At 39.8% G+C, this 17,079-nt stretch overlaps 1 protein-coding gene across 3 annotated transcripts in view; it reads right to left on the bottom strand.

The window, feature by feature from the left end:
• CADPS2 (calcium dependent secretion activator 2) overlaps window positions 1-17,079 on the bottom strand; it is a 484,731-nt gene that overhangs the window by 217,841 nt on the left and 249,811 nt on the right. For all 3 annotated transcript variants that reach the window (XR_013814316.1, XM_079786439.1, XM_079786438.1), the window contains exon 8: window positions 9,619-9,758. Coding sequence is in view for 2 of the 3 variants with exons in the window: in XM_079786439.1 (XP_079642565.1) it covers window positions 9,619-9,758 (140 nt within the window). In the remaining variant the exon portion in view is untranslated. The remainder of the gene's footprint in view (window positions 1-9,618; window positions 9,759-17,079) is intronic.

The following is a 17,079-nucleotide window of genomic DNA, read 5'->3' as shown; positions in this document are numbered from 1 at the left end:
AAACACTGTCATACATTTGGGGGCAATGAAATTTTGAAGCATACTCCGACAAACTATCATTCCAATATCACCAATTAGATAATGACCTGACTTGAGGCTTCTATCCAAACAATCAATCCAACACTTATTTCAAATATTTAAAAACTGTGACATAAGTTCTGTTTTTTCTTTATAAAAGAAAACATTTATTCATTCGTTCATTCAACCAATATTTATTGAGCTTCCACTAAGTGGTAGGCAATTTTCTAAAAAGTGGGTTTAAAAAGAGCAGTGAAAAGACAAGGTTCCTATCCTCTTGAAGTTAGATTTGGTTGGAGACCTAGTCACCAGCAAGTCACCTAAATGGAGACACAATTTTAGTTGGTGGAACAGTCAATAAGCAATAGCCAATCAATGTATTATCAGCTACTCATAAGAGCTTAGAAAGAATGAAGCAGGTTAAAAAGAACGCTGGCAGTAAGGAGAGAGAGGCATGACTCTATGGAGCGTGGTCAGGATGGGCCGCTCTGTAGGATGACATGTGATCAGGACCTGACAGAGTGAGGGGAGTGGGTGTGGGGAAGAGCATTCTCTAACAGTGTCGGCAACTGCCAAGGTCCTGTCCTCGGAACCAGCTGGGAACGTCCAAGCAGCAGCTTCATAACCCTCATCTCAACCACACCAACCTCTCCCAGTGATTATTTTCATAAAACATTAACATATATAATTAGGCTAATTATTCAATTACATGAATGTCTTGGGTGCTATGGTAACAACAAAATAACTGTCTTTGAGCTAGTTAGTATTAAGTAAGCTTATCAATCCTACCTTAAATTAAACATGTATAAGCTATAATTAAAACACACAAAAACAGCTAATATGAAGTTAAAACTAATGTATTTGGAATGTAAAAATTATTAAGACCAACAATTTACCAAAAAGTGGACAAATTTTAATACTAGCAAAACCTAATAGACTGTTTAGAGCTATGTAGGGTCAAGTACTATTTGTCTAATGATGCAGGTAAGAAAATTAAAAGTAAAACTAGCAATTGCACTAAACATACCAAAGACACTACTAGTTATCCTACCTAATAAAATAGTAATATGCAAATTGACCGCACCTTCGCTATGCCAAGCCACGCCCACCAGCCAATGCCACGCCCACCAGCCAATCAGGGCGAGTATGCAAATTACCCAACAAAGATGGTGGTTAATTTGCATATGCTGAAGGAGGGAGGAGTGAAGACTGAAGACAACTTAGAAGGAAGAGGGAGGAAAAGTGGAAAGCAAGGTGGCTGCCAGAGGGAAAGCCTGGGCGGGGCGGGATGGGGTGGAGCAGGGCGGAGCAGGGCGGGCGGCAGCGGCACTCGGGTGCAGGCGTGGCAGCCGTAACCGCGGCAGCACTCGTGGCCACAGCGGCTGCTTGCAGGATTCTTCCTGCAAATGGGCTACTAGTTTAAATTTTCTTTGAAAGCATTTGCCTTTTCTTTCTTTCTTTCTTTCATGTCAGAGAGGGAAAGGGAGAGAGAGAGAGAGAGAGAGAGATAGAAACATCAATGGGAGAGAATCATTGATCAGCTGCCTCCTGCATGCAACAAGGGCATGTGCCCTGACTGAGAATTGAACTGTGACTTCTTGGTTCATGGGTCTACACTCAACCACTGAGCCACACCGGCCAAGCAGCATTTGCCATTTTGAATATGTTATACTGAATTGGGCTGAAATAAAGGGAGAAGTTCTATCTTATTCTTCTCACTTGATATGAAATATCCTCCTTTTATAGAATGTGAACTTATTTTATCAGATACATCAGTCAAGTCAGCTCTTCAGGCACAGTAGAGAGCTCTTATGTAATAATAGTGAGCCGGTGCACAAAATTCATACACATTAAAAGGGAATTAGAGGAAATATTTTAATATTGCTATTTGCCCTTTCTCTATAATGGAAGTGTCAGAGATGAAAGAAAATTAGTAAAATGTATATGAAAATCTCCCTCCTGTCAGAGTCTGGGGTGAGCCACGGGACCCAGAGTCAAGTTCCTGCCCACCCGCTCGCGCCTCAAAATCACGTGAGACCCAGACCAGACCGGCCCCACCCGTCAAGCCCTGCAGGGCGGGGGGTGCAGCCTCAGGTCTCAAACCCTGCTGGGCAGGGGGTACAGCCTCAGGTCCCTCGTCAAGCCCCGCTGGGGCGGCGGCGCAGCCTCAGGTCCCCTGGCCCGGCCTCAAGCCCCCCAGCTCCAGCACTGGGGCAGGGGGCGCGGCCTCTGGTCCCCTGGCCCGGCCTCAGGTCCTCCAACCCCAGCACCGGGGCGGGGGGCACGGCCTCCAGTCCCCTGGCCCGGCCTCAAGCCCCCCAGCTCCAGCACCGGGGCGGGGGGCGCGGCCTTCGGTCCTCTGGTGTGGCCTCTGGTCCCCCCACCTGGCCTCAGGTCCCCCAGCCCTGGCGCAAGGGCACGAGGGCATGAGGGTGTGAGGGCATGATGACCATTTGCATATTAGCTCTTTATTATATAAGATTTCTATTTTCCTAACTTTGGACATAGGGAAGACAAAAGAAAGCTAGCAGCAAAACATACACAGGCACACAAAGTGAAACAAAATATACCACTGCCAACGCCTGCATTCATAATAGCTGTGAAATGAAAATGTAAATAAAAGCCAACAATTAAGCAGAAGGCCCTAATGAGGGATATAATTCTCATACTCTCCAGGAATTACTGAGGACTTACACACTTCTATTTCTCCATCTAAATCTGAACATTTTCTTCTGAATAAAATCAAATGACATGGTTAAAACCAGGTTTTATTATAGCTCATGGGAATATGTTTATTTTAATAACAACTGTCACTAGTTAATTGAGCACTTATTATGTAACAAGCACCGAGCTATGTGCTTTATGAGTATATCTAATTTAATGCGCAGGGCAACCTAACTTAATGGTTGAGGAAAGTGAGGCTATGTATGAGGAGTTAAATAGCTTGACCGATCTTGCATAAAAATGACAGGGCTAGAATTTGAACCCAGATCTGTCTAACTGCAAAGCCTATATTCTTAACCACATTGTATCTTGCTTCCTGGTTATGAAGATGTCCTTAAAGAGAATAAGCTGGCTTGAAAGTAATTTATTTTTTTTCATCCTGTCCAAGAATATGAACATGTCCACCTTACTTTCCTTTAGAGAGTTTTAATTTTAGGTTTAAAATAAAGAATTAAAAAAAATAGACTTCCGAGGTGAGAGAAACCTAAGGAAAGATGAAGAAATGAAGGTGGTGCATGGCTACAGACCCAGAGCAGCGACTTGCCTGAAGAACTGGCTACAGCCCAGGTCTCCCAGTCTCGTGGATGCTTGAGAAGGAGAGAGAAAGGGATCAGACATCGGGTGATGTGTGTGCTCTATTATTATTAACGTGGTTTTTGCTCTGTTTCACAGAATAAATGTTTATTTTTCCTTCTTTGACTAGTGTCTCAACTCAAAGGTATAACTTTTGTAGGGTTTTATCAATGGCTAAAACATATTGCATATTACTGTGAGAATCTAGCCAGGGTTTGAAGGCAGGAAGTCTGGCCTCAGAGCTCAAGTTCCTACACTGTGCTGCTCCTTTAAAGACTGGGTGGACAAGAATCTTTCTTCAAGGCTCACCTTAAGGAATCCTCTCAAATGAATTTCCCTAATAATAAGATTTGGGTAAAAAAAAATTAGCTATTTTTTACTTTAAAAAACCTATTTGCTTCTTTACATTTTAGTGTGATAACTGCATTCTTTCATCATAAAAGTACTATAACTACATCAGAAAATCTGGAAACTAGAAAACTTTACCCATAGTTGCATTATTCTATGTAGCATATTTAGTATACTTATTTCTTTCTGCATTTTTATATGCATTTTTAATACTATCAGAGGGTAAACAATTCTATGTGTATTTTTCAAATTAATGTTACATAAAGTTTATTGCTTCAGTCAGCCTTCATACTTCCTTTTTTGCCTGGAGAAAATTTGAATAAATCCTGTCATCTCTCTCCATGTTGCCCCCACTTCTCCCAAAACTCTGAACATGTATATCTGTAGGAAATGCCGTGGAAGGGTGTGTGTGTGTGTGTGTGTGTGTGTGTGTGTGTGTGTGGCTAAGGGAGGAAATTATTTGCAAGTCATGAATTCCCAGGGGGCTTAGGAGCCATTCACATTTTTCTAGTCTAATGTCTCCTTTAGCAACTGATGAAATTGAGGCCAAGAAAGACGCGGTGACTTACCAAGGAAATGAAAAAAACTGAGACCTAAATACAAGTGTCTTGGCTCTTAAATAGTGGCTATTCAACATAACTATTACTGCACAGTCTCCGCCTGGGCTGTTCGGACTGTAGGCAATACAATCCTTAATGGCCATTTGTAAGCTTTCCACCACAGAACAAAGGACCAGGAAAAATTCCCCGAACCTCAGGAGTCAGACCATGTAGAGAAGAGAAACTGTCCTGAAGGCACGTGATCGCCCACCTGCATTCCACGCCCACCAGCGCAGCCCCCAGACCACTGCTGACAAGAGTTTCAGGCCAGTGATTCCACATGAGGATGAAACTCCAGCTCCTGGGTGTTGCCATCATCTACCCAATGGCCCCTTGGCTCAGTGCTGTGCAGCCCTTCCATTTGGATAGCCCATCTCCCACCCCCTTTCCTTAAATAAATTCCATTTTTCTTTAATCACCATCTGAGATGGCTCTTTAGCCTGCCCATATGCACCATGTTCACCTTTCACGTCTTACACTCTCACAACATCTCTCGGCCTGGCTCCTTTAGGCTAAGACCAAACATGGACCACAATTCAGCTACATGTATCCGAGGAATGAATGAAGAATCAACATCTTTAAATAATGTCCAATTTTTCTTGACCTCCCAAAGTGCTCGAGCATTCAACAAGCCCAAGATTCATGCTTGTTAACTCAGTGTTAATATTTTAAAACTTCTGGATATGTGCAAAAGAATAAAAAGTATCACTGTGTCAGTACATACTACCAAAATTTTATAGTAAGGCATGGATTAAGAAAATGAAACTATTCTATAATTGTATACATAAAGTCATTATAGAATTGTACAATGTTCCTGAATAGTTTTCACAATTTTTTTAAAAAGTATCCCAACTTAATTAAGATAAGCTATGATATGGTCTGTGGTTTCTGAAAGAAAATAAGGAAAAAAGGACCTCATATTCCCTCTTTAATTTCTTTGTCCCAAAGTGCCTTTGTTTAAGATGCTCAGATGTGGCATTTAAGGGTGTCTAAAACCAAAAGAAAGCAGTTATTTGAGGCATGAAAAGTAAAGAAGAAAATAATGTATATTAAGATGTTACTCCCCTGGAGAAAATCTTGAGAGTAAAAGGGTGCTGAATGGAAAGCCACATTTCAAGTTAACATTAAGGGATAATTTATTACGGGAACAATCAGAGAAGTTCTGCAAAGGAATAAAGTTTGAAAATGTTTCTATCATTATCACATAATTTATTAATCGCTAGTAAATTAAAATGAAAAACAGAGTTCTTAATGACTTAAGTCAGCATACAGAAAATGACCTAAATATGAAGGTATTTGGAAAAAGGAAGTTTGCTTTTTGACTTCCTCTTTTTATCATTCTACAATGACTATATCAATGTTTATCAAGTACCACAGACAGACTTCTCTTCTGAAGAGAAGTTGTATTTGGAAAAAAGAACCAATTATGTATAAAGAACCTAGCAAACACTTTGTCAGAAGTCTTGGCAAGGCAATAAGAAGGGGGGTTTCTATGAAATCACGGTAAGCCAACATGAGGGAAATTCAAATTGGGAATGCAAACAGAGCTAAACATAGGTTCAGGTGAAGGACTGATGCCAATACATGGTTATTTCAGAGAAGAATGTGTGGGGAAGTCATTCTAAAAGGTTGATTCAAAATGAGGAAACCATTTTTCCTAGGAAAAAAAGCAGATTTGTCCTTTCTGTAAGGCCTGGACCCTCCAGGCAAATGCCACCCTGAAAGAAATAAGATTTTCCTTCCCTCGGTCATCAGACTGTCCTTTAAATGAGTTGCAGATCACAAACCTTAAATCAGAAATAAAACACTGCAACTTTATTAGCGTGCAGTGATTTCACTTTATGAGCAAATGCCTTGTCTGAATTTTAAGTATGTGACTAAAAGTGTCCCTGGGCATGACAGCCCAGCCGGAAACGCCTGGCTGGCCCTCGCTCTGGGAGAGCAGGACAAAGAAATGCAGCCTGCTTGGTGCTTGCCCAGTTCTCCCTGCTGGCAGCTGAACTGCTGTCCCTGCCTTACAGCAAGAGGAGGGCCCAAAGCCTTTAATACCCTTGTGCTGTAAATTAAACGGAGACTTCATATATGACAATGTCAAAGTATTTCAATACTTCTATCAATTTAACATGTTTATGGATCTACATTTAAAAAAAGGAAATTTATATGACAGTGATAAAACTACAATTTTATCTTACCAATTCTTCACTGCATAACTATTCTATAGTTATATAGTCATGAAGTTTCATTCATTTTCAATTGTAAGATAACCAGTTGCTTGCAGATTTCTGATCGGTCCTGGTCAAAATGTCTCCACATATTTGTGATGGCCAATTTAATTTTCTCCCTCCTTTTCAATTGCAGATATAATCATTCTAACAGTCACATTTGTTTTATTACTTCCACTGTATTTTGCCTTTCTTTTGGTTTAGAAAATATCATTTAAATTGGAAAATGTTAATAAATAAAAACTGGGAGAGTATTTCTGAGATTTAAGTTAATACTGTTACTTAGCCACTAGGCTATGCTAAAGGATAGCCCATTTGTTCAAGAACACGGCTGTCTTCCAGCTACCTAAGAAGGCAGGCAAATTAATTCAAAAGCTGGATATGAATTATTTAACCATTCAAAATCTAGCTGGTAATTCATTTAACAGATTTATGTGAGTTAGTTTATATAATTACTTTATATGACATACTCCAAAAGAATAAATGAACCCTTTTTTAAATTTGTTTTACCAAATATGTCTTGTGGTAATGTCTAATTAGATTTTAAAATAATGAAATCGTAATTATGCTTATTTTATCCAAATTAAATATCTATTTTCATTTGCATATAGTTAATTCTATTTTATAAACTATAATGTACACAGTCATGGACTTATTAGTTATCAGAAACATGAGATTTAACCAGATATATATTTTTTCTGCTTCAAAAAAAGGTCATGTTAAAATGTAAACAGCTGAGAGCCAAACACCATTTATTTCACTTATCTTAGGCATTTTTCACATTAAAATTATACTCTATTCTGTATAAATTATGCTTAGAACCCTTTCAGTTTCAGCTTACTCCCATTCTCACTACTTTTCCCTGAAAACTCTACAGAGCACACTGCTTTCATGTTCATCATCATTATTCACATCTGTCCTTGATCGCACACTGTGGAGGCACCGGGGCTCAGACAGATCTGAGAAACTCACAGTCTACCTGGGAACACATATACAAATATAGGTAACACTGATAAAAACACTTATTTAGGGACAAAACAGGGGCCACATGGGATAAATGAGTAAAACATAGAATAAGTGTTAAAACTGTTCACATGAGAAAGATATACTTGTGCCCACCTTATTAAAACAGAAAATAGGTTTCATGACTAAAGCCCAAAAGGATTTCAAAGACTACTTCTGTAAATGCTCTGAAGATAAAGGCCCATAACCTTCCTATTTAATCTACTTGATAACTCTATCTGTAAGAGTTTGCCATATTTTAAAGATATATTAATTTTAACTTGTGTTGTCTCTTTTTCAATTATTCATTATGCATCTGTTAATTATTCATTATAAGATGAATTATTGACAGAATACAATTCAGTCTGAAAGCAAAGTGCTATTAATCTACTATGTACTCCTATTCAATTATTGCTTTGGCATGTGATAGAGCACTTGGGGAAAAAAGATTATAGTTAAGTTTCCCTTCTTAAATGTAATTAAGTTCAGTAAAATCTATCTATGAAGCACCTCAGAAAATATTAATACAGTTATATGTAGGTCAAGTTATGTTTTCTCATATACAACTGTACACAAGGGTGATATTACAAATATTTAAAACTTACCACACAGGCACTGAGAGACCTGAACTGGTGGTGAAGTACTGTACTGTCCCCGCCCACAGGGATAAATTCTATTACAGCAATGCTGGAAGCTTTCAATTTGGTTGATCGTTATCATTATGCCCAAACACCGGTATTAAATAATTTGTGAATGACCATTACAAACTATAATTAAGAATATTAAGAAAATTATAATATTCTTAATTATGCTACATCACTTTAGAGAAGTAGTAAAACTCCCTAATCTCAAATTTGCACCAAACTTGTCATTATCATCCGCAACTCCCGCCCATGTACATGCTCTGTCATGTGACATTATGACCCACAACTCCTGCCCATATACATGCTCTGTCATGTGACTGGAATGCCCTTCCTCCCCACTGCTCACCTGCTGAATTAACAGGTCAGAGTTCATCTCAAAGGCCAGCTGTCTTATGAGATTTTCAGGACTAACTGCAGCTGGAACCACGCGGATGTCTCCCAGTTCTCAGTCCTCCCTTACAGCACTTATGACTCAGTGTTAGAATTATTTGTAGATGAGCTAAATCCCTGACGAGCCAGTTCTTGTAGGCCTCGCTCGGTATCTCACTGAGGTCTGCTCTGGTTTCAACAGAGTAAGTGCTCAAGACACACTGCTGCATCCATCACTGGTGAGCAGGCAGATGGGTGAGTGAAAGAATTCTAAATATTAAATCCCAGGAATTACAACTGCACTATGAGCTGAGCTGCAGTCTTTACTTTGCATTATACATTAAAGAGGCCATAATGTGAGCTACCCAGATTACTGTTGCCCTCTGTGAGATTAGTTCTGATGCTACATACATTGCCCACCCATTTAAGAAAAACGGTCACATTCTTTCCTAATGGCTAACACCCCTATGTTGGGATTTGGTTGTAGTGAGTCCTGAAGTGTTAACCTGAGAAAGATCCGGTTTTTTTAAAAACCCGTTTTATTGTACTCATGCGTTCAGCCCTGTTACCTCACCAGCAACAAGGGAAAGCGAGCTCTGGCCGAGATGACTGCCCCATGGCAGCCCCCGCACTTCTGTTTCCTCCATGGATTTAGTTTTTCAAGCCCACGTTGGATCTCACCCATCAAAATGTATACAGGCTCCTGAGTTATACCTGAACCACATTTTCGATTTAATATATTCATGTAAGTTTACTCCTGGGGACCTGAATGTGAAGCTTGTCTCAACTAGTATTGTATCTTGAGAAATATTACTTAGACATTATCTCCATATATCACTGTTCTTTATCAATATAAGTGATGTGTAATACCAATGCAATCAAGTGCCAATATTATGTTAGCAATGCAAACAGGTGTATTGACTAAATGACCATATATACTTGGCTCTGAAGATGTTAAAAAATTAAGTTAACCTATGTATGTCATTGGTGGAGGGTGGGGGGGGGGGGAGAAATCCATTTAAAAGCCTGATATCCTGGCTCTCTCAGTAAATTGTCAAAAGTGATACACTGAAATGAAATCCAATAGTTCAACAGAAAAAAAATCAAGTATACACTCACCCACTATGTTTCATATGTGGCGGTTTATCCATTCGCACTGCCAATTTGATTTTTAAGTCAGAATCCTGGCTATTTTTTGGAACTATCATTCGGTGCAACTCAGCTGACTTGGAGCTATTGGAAGTTGGGTACAATATCACCTGTAGGGGACAAAAAAGAAAACATTTAAGTGCATCATACAAAGCGTCTAAGGACTGGAACTGAAGTCTTTTCTGTACGTGTTCCTGTTTGACAAGCAGGTGCCATGCCCAAACCTGCCTAATCCACCATTTCACTCCCACCAGAGCAGACAGGTTCAACACAGACTCATTTATCTTTTCGACAAATATGTGCTTTCATATTATCACATAAGTTTCCTTCTTGTCCTGGCCAGGTGGCTCAATTGGTTGGAGCGCCATCCCCTACACCAAAAGGTTGCTGGTTCAAATCCTGGTTAGGGCACATTACTAGGTTGTGAGTTCCATCCCAGGTTGGGGTGCATACGGGAGATGGTCAATTGATGTTTTCCTCTCTCATATTGGTGTGTCTCTCTCTCTCTCCACCCTTCATCTCTCTCCCAAAATCAATAAAAACATATCCTCAGGTGAGGATTAAAAAAATAACCCAAAACACAAGTTTTCTTCCTGTATCACTTCATAATGAATTATTAGCACCATGACAACAGTTGAGTTGACAGTTGAAAAATACTTAATAGACACCTATAATTTCATGAACACTCTAAATTCCTCAGGGCTAAGAAGTTCAGAAAGAAATATGCTTTGAAATTACAGGTAGCATGCTTAAAAAGAAAAACCAATTATTTTAAGCAGCAAAAATACTCCTCATGTTTCAATATTTTCACTGTGAAACAGTATTAAAGAAAATCAACTCAATTAGAGGTAGAAGAGACTGAGCATAGCACATTTTCTGCTCTAGATCAGTATCAAAGAGGAATTTTCCCCCCTGACTACATGTTTTCAAAACTATAAAGATGATGTTATAATGACTAAAACAAAGTAATTATTTTTGATAAAACTGCCAAATTACCAAGTGATTACTTCACGACACCACGGGTCCACAAAGCCACCCCAAGAAGGAAAAGCTTCCTCTTCAGATGTGAGGTGCCGAACAGATTCAACAATGCCTTTTCCCCTTTTACGTCAGTCATGACACCATTTAGACACAGCCAACACCCAAGCCTTCAGGGGTATTTTAAAATGGGAACACTAACTTCTGAAAGAAAAAAATAATGACATGACACGCAGTGCACTGTATTTTAAATAATTCTTACTTTAAACCAAGGGGAAAAGTAAATAAGCCTGAACTTTCTATGTAGATGGAAGAATTCTAACATGCTCAGGTATGGTACTATGGTGCTAAAGTACAACTGGAAAGCTGAATTTGATTTGCTCTGCCAAAAAAAAAAATCTTCATTTTTATGTATAAGTGGAATATTCACTGAGAAATCTTCAAGCGAGGCTCTTTTTCTCTCTAGGAAAGGCAACACAGTCCAAAAAGCTTCTCAAACTATTCTCAACTTCCAAGTTGTTAAATGTACCTACTATTTTGAGACTTTTCTTAAGCCTGTTCTAAAAGCCACAGCTAAATTGAATCCAGCATATTTGTACCCTTGAGCATATAAAGGCACATCCAAGAACAGAGTAAATGGCAATTGTGATGTTTTGAAAAATTATGATCACATTCTAGAATAAGTTCTTTTTTTTTTTTTTTTTTACTGCTAAAAAATATCCGATGTAATATTTTACAGATTCCTTCTTAAATAACAGCAAATGAAAGTAAGTCGAAACTTTTTGGCTCAAACCAGTAGACAAAGGGATATCATTATCAGTTTAGAAGATAAGTCCTAAAAAAGAATCTAAGACTAAGAGCTAGATATCTTCTGGAGCTATCTCTGCTACTTGCCCCAGCCATTCCAGAAAGCTTCCTCCCCTCCCCTCCCCTCCCCTCCCCTCCCCTCCCCTCTCCCCTCCCTCCCTCCCTTCTTTCTATCTCTTTCTTTCTTCCTTTCAAAGTATTTTGACATGAGACTTTATTCTTTTGTAATTCTCCTTTCTATGTTTTTACAAAAGTTGGTTTTGTTCCAAACTCTAGAAGTCTTTTACAGGAAGGGAATATTTAAATTAAAACTTCTGACAATTTCTCATCCTCTAAATGCCAATGATGGGTTAACTAAACAAGGTCCCAAAATAACTAATTGCAGCTGAACTGCTAATGAAGGATCATCCCAGGATTGAATGCCATCATTTCTGCCACATTTCAGCTCTCTGATGGGTAATGAAGTCAGTGGAAGGATTTGCTATTTATCTCTGTTCAAATAAACAAACATTCGAGTGCTCACCATGTGAAGACACACAAAGATGAAAAAAACATAAATGGCTCAGTCCCTCAAAGAGCTCACATACCCTTCTCACCAGATCTAAGAGCTTAGGTAATATCTGGTAATATTACTTCCTCCTATTGCCCTTCTGTCCCTAGGGGTTATAGCCGTTTTCTGATTTCATTAGTGTCTGAGTTTATTCACCATCATTTGTTTGCCTTCTCTGTTCTATCAACTGTGTAGCTAATTCCTGTGTTAAATTTTCTCCATTGGAAAGACCTGGAATTGTCTCGTTTTTCTGGACAGTGTCTGACTGATAAAGTTATAAACACTGGCACATGTAACAAACAGAGGTTCACAGATATGAATTATCCCTGCATATCACAGATCTATCATTGCTAGTGTTTCTAAATCCACTGTTTCAAAAGAACGGTCCTGGCAAATAAACCCCAAACGTAGCCTTAAGTATGTCCTGTAAACTAGCTTTCAGGTTCCCAAACGGCACAAGCAGAAAGTGGTCATAGACCTTTACATGATGTAGCCACGGATGATAACCGGTCAAGGAAGAAGCTCTCGTTGTAGGTAGCCCAGAGGGTCAAGGAGAACAAAGGACAAAGGAGTTCCTTAATCAAGTGAACATGACACTGCCAGGGTGTCTTCACAGTGCCTGCCACGACAGGCTTTCACTGTTGTCACCGACAGCTATCCCTCTGTACTTTCCACTCCACCATCACTCAAACGGGAGCCTTAATTGTCACTCTCTGCCTCGGCCTCACTGCGGTGTATTGGATTTGTTCTAGGACAGGCGGGGAGGGGAGGTGGAGCTGGGGCGGGGGGGGGCTAACTTGAACTTCAGTGTATAGGTCACGAGGCTGCAAAGAGCCCACAGCTGGACCCGAGGGAGATGTTGGAGTTTGGACTGGATGTAAGGACAGGATGAGACTTTGGGTTGTTTCCCTGGAGTTGAAGCAAACATATGTGTAGGAGAAAGGGTAACACAGTCGTTATCCTTGGCCACAGGGGTGAACTATGGCAGGTCATCTAACTGGCTACCGGGACTCACGCTTCCACTAGTGTAGAACTGCTGCTGGGAAGCTCAGAGTCAGCCAAGGACCGTATTCTCCAGCTCCCCTTGCATCTAAGTAGAGACATGGTTCTAGCTAATGGAATCTGAGGAGAACTGGTAAGTGTCCCTTTGGGGAAAGATGATTTAGATATAGACATGCCTTCTTCATCCTTCTTTACTAAACTGCTCGCCAAATGCAGAGGACTCCAACGCTCTAGGAAATGAGAGAGCCATAAAATGGAAAATCAGAGTCCCGGGTCACCCACCATGTGAAGGAAATCTACCCATCTGGCAGGAACACCCATACTCATCTGTTACATAGGTGCTACTGTTTTAAATGACTGAAATGATGCCATTTGTTGGTTACAGCATTTGGCAGTATCTTCACTAGTACATTAACAGAGTTTTGCTTCATAAGTCTTTTACAAGTAAATTAGTGCTTGAAGAATTTTATTTCACGATAAATAGTTCTGTTTCATAGGACTTAGTTCATGTTCAGAGAGGTGTGTCTGATGTTGACTGTACAATTAAAATATTTAAAATATAAAAATTTACTAAGGATTCTTCTGTATTGTAGGTTTGCATCTAAATTAAATTATATTTCTGTACAAAATAGTTAGCTTCTTATATTACTTAGCAATGTAGGTTTTTTTTCTATCCTTTTATCTTAACCTTTCTATTCACACTCAGTATTCTATTTTATTTTTGTCAGCAACACTTTAAATGTCTTGTCACTTAGCATGACAACACATTTTATGATTTCTTATCTTAAATTGAGAGCCTTCTTCATAATAAAATGTCAACATTGCTTGTCATCTTTGCTAAGGTGTAATGAAAAATATGAAATGGTTTTTTAGATTTTGTTTAAAATTCTGTCAAATTTAATTTACAGGGAGAAAAAAAACTTAAAAATGAAGTGTGAGTATATGTATATTCACAATATTTAGAGCATATGGGATCCAGAAAGATCTTTCTCTTAAAAGGAGACTTATGTAATACATTAAACAATAAAGAATTTAAATTTATGTTGTTCATTATATTACACAAATTAGTGAGATCATGTGACATTTATCTTTCTCTGAATGGCTTATTTCGCTTAGCATAATGCTCTCTAGTTCCATCCATGCTGTTGCAAATAGTAAGAATTCTTTTTTTTTTTTTTTACAGCAGCATACTATCCCATTGTGTAGATGTACCACAGTTTTCTAATCCACTCGTCTGCTGATGGGCACTTAGGCTGTTTCCAAATCTTAGCTATTGTAAATTGTGCTGCTATGAACATAGGGGTGCATATATCCTTTCTGATTGGTGTTTCTGTTTTCTTGGGATACATTCCTAGAAGTGGGATTACTGGGTCAAATGGAAGTTCCATTTTTAATTTTTTGAGGAAACGCCCTACTGTTCTCCACAGTGGCTGCACCAGTCTGCATTCCCACCAGCAGTACAAGAGGGTTCCTTTTTCTCCAAATCCTCGCCAGCACTTGTCCTTTGTTGATTTGTTGATGCTAGCCACTCTGACAGGAGTGAGATGGTACCTCAATGATGAACAAAAATAGAACCACAGACACAGAAGCATCGAACAGACTGTAAAACCTATGAGGGAAGGCAGGGGGTATGAGGGTAAGAGATCAACCAAAGGACTTGTATGCATGCATATGAGCAAAACCAATGGACACAGACAGTAGGAAGGTGAGGGCTTGTGCTTGGGGGTGGGGGTGGCCAGGGAGAGGTCAGTGGGGGAAAAAGGAGACTCATCTAATACTTTAAACAATAAAGAATTTAAATGAAAATTAAAAAAATATATATAAACTTGTTACATTATTAAAAAAGAATTTAAATTTAATAAATAAATAAAGAATAGTGAAGTATAAAAATAAAATATACTTGCACAAGCAGGCACCTCTCCACTGTTTTCCTTCCTATTTAGATAAATTACTTAAAGCCAAACCACATGCATTTATGTGGATATAAAAGTAATTAAACTTGGTGACCTATAAATACATGTCTTTCTAAATTATTTAAGGAAGAACTGAAAAACTAAAAAACTAGGGGGGGAATCTAGAAGAACTGAGAGGGGCTAGATAAGTTCTAGGGGTAGGTAAACTGTTCTCTGCCTTTCCCTATAAGCAGTCTAGAGGAAGCAAAACAGTTGCACTGTAGTCTTATAGTAAAACTAGAGGCCCGGTGCACGAAATTTGTGCATGGGGTGTGTGTGTGTCCCTCAGCCCAGCCTGCACCTTCTCCAATCTGGGACATCCCTCTCACAATCCAGGACTGCTGGCTCCCAACTGCTTGCCTGCCTGCCTTCCTGATGGCCCCTAACCGCTTCTGCCTGCCAGCCTGATTGATGCCTAACTGCTCCCCTACCAGCCTGATTGCCCCTAACTGCCCTCCCCTGAAGGCCTGGTCACCCCTAACTGCCCTCCCCTGAAGGCCTGGTCACCCCTAACTGTTCTCCCCTGCAGGCCTGGTCCCCCCCAACTGCCTTCCTCTGCAGGCCTGGTCCCCCCCAACTGCCTTCCCCTGCAGGCCTGGTCCCCCTCAACTGCTCTCCCCTACAGGCCTGGGTCCCCCCCAACTGCCTTTCCTGCCGGCCTGGTCACCCCTAACTGCCCTCCCTTGCAGGCCTGGTCCCTCCCAACTGCCCTCCCCTGCTGGCCATCTTGTGGTGGATATCTTGTGTCCACATGGGGACAGCCATCTTGTGTGTTGGAGTGATAGTCAATTTGCATATTACTCTTTTATTAGATAGGATAATAGAGAAACAAATCTGGCAAAATTCTATCTCAAAGATGAGTACGATGAGCAATTCTTCAAGGAATCAGGACAGACTCACATAGAAGAATGACTGTTTCATTTGGAAACCTAAAAGAACACATAAGATTTAAAAAGCCATACACTTGGGAAGGGACTGAGACATAAATACATGAGGCCATTGCAACGAAACCATTCTAAGAGTGGCACCCTAGAAAAGGGCACACCATCCTGATGCTGACATTCTCACCACTACCTTTAGTTCTCAAAGCCTTCCTCCAAGCCAGACAGGTCAGCTCTTTCTTTGTTCCCTGGGCTGACCCTCAGTCAGTTTCCACTGTTTGCCACGAAAAGAACTTGAACCAATACAAATGGCTCATTACATTTTCTGCATTGTCAATTCTATATCTCATCAAAAGGTAAGGAGAGAGAACCCTGTGGAACATAACTTTTAAGGATTAGGAAAAGGAAAAGAACTCTGTAACTGAGACCAGAGGCCGAGGAAGCAGATGAAAAACAGGGAGGTTGTGGTACACTATATTCAAGGTTGGCTGTGTTTCAGGGAGTAGAAACTGGCCAAATGGTCAAGCCCAGTCAGAGTGGGAAGGCTATTGCTTGGCTTAAAAGCGAAGTCACGAGAGATCTCCGGCAAGAGAAAATTTAGGTGAGGTCAGACTATAATGGCTTGATGAAGAAATCTGTCTGAGGAATAGGGGAAGAATTCACTTAATTCTCACATGAGCAAGATTGGGCAAGATGGACAAGATCACCTTAGCTAGAAAGAAGGAACCTTGTGTTCAAAGGCTGAGCAGAATGAGGATATGACCAGGTAGATTGAAGAGGTTAAGGAAATGAGAAGGTTGCACTGACGGATGAGACTAATAAAGAAGTCTAAGAATAGACTGTGAAAGAAAGTGTTAATTTAGTTAAGGAGTTTGTATGGCATCCCATACATGCAGTCAAAAGATGCTTTTAAGCCAATAAATGAAAATCAAATTTTCATACTTTTAAGTAAAGAATAATGCCCTTCTACTGAGCTGTGGGAATCATAAGACTCAGTGTGTGGTCAGACATTCTAACATTCACATAAGAGATGAATTGGCATTAAAGATACATCCTTAAAACAGAGTAAGAAGGAACTAAAAATGTTATTAGCTGGAATCCTGTTTCAATTTGTGATTAAAAATCATTTTTTGCTGATAAGTGGATATCCTTGAGACACAGGGTATTTTAAGGAAATGGTCACGTGAACATCTCTCCAGATGAGTATAAGTATTTCTATGAGAAACCTTGATTCGATTTACATCTTTTGTTTTCTCATTCA

This window comes from Cnephaeus nilssonii (genome assembly GCF_951640355.1).
Source record: "Cnephaeus nilssonii genome assembly, chromosome: 12".
Classification (NCBI taxonomy): Eukaryota; Metazoa; Chordata; class Mammalia; order Chiroptera; family Vespertilionidae; genus Cnephaeus; species Cnephaeus nilssonii.
The sequence above is the reverse complement of the archived record's forward strand: the minus strand, read 5'-3'. Positions and strand labels throughout refer to the sequence as shown.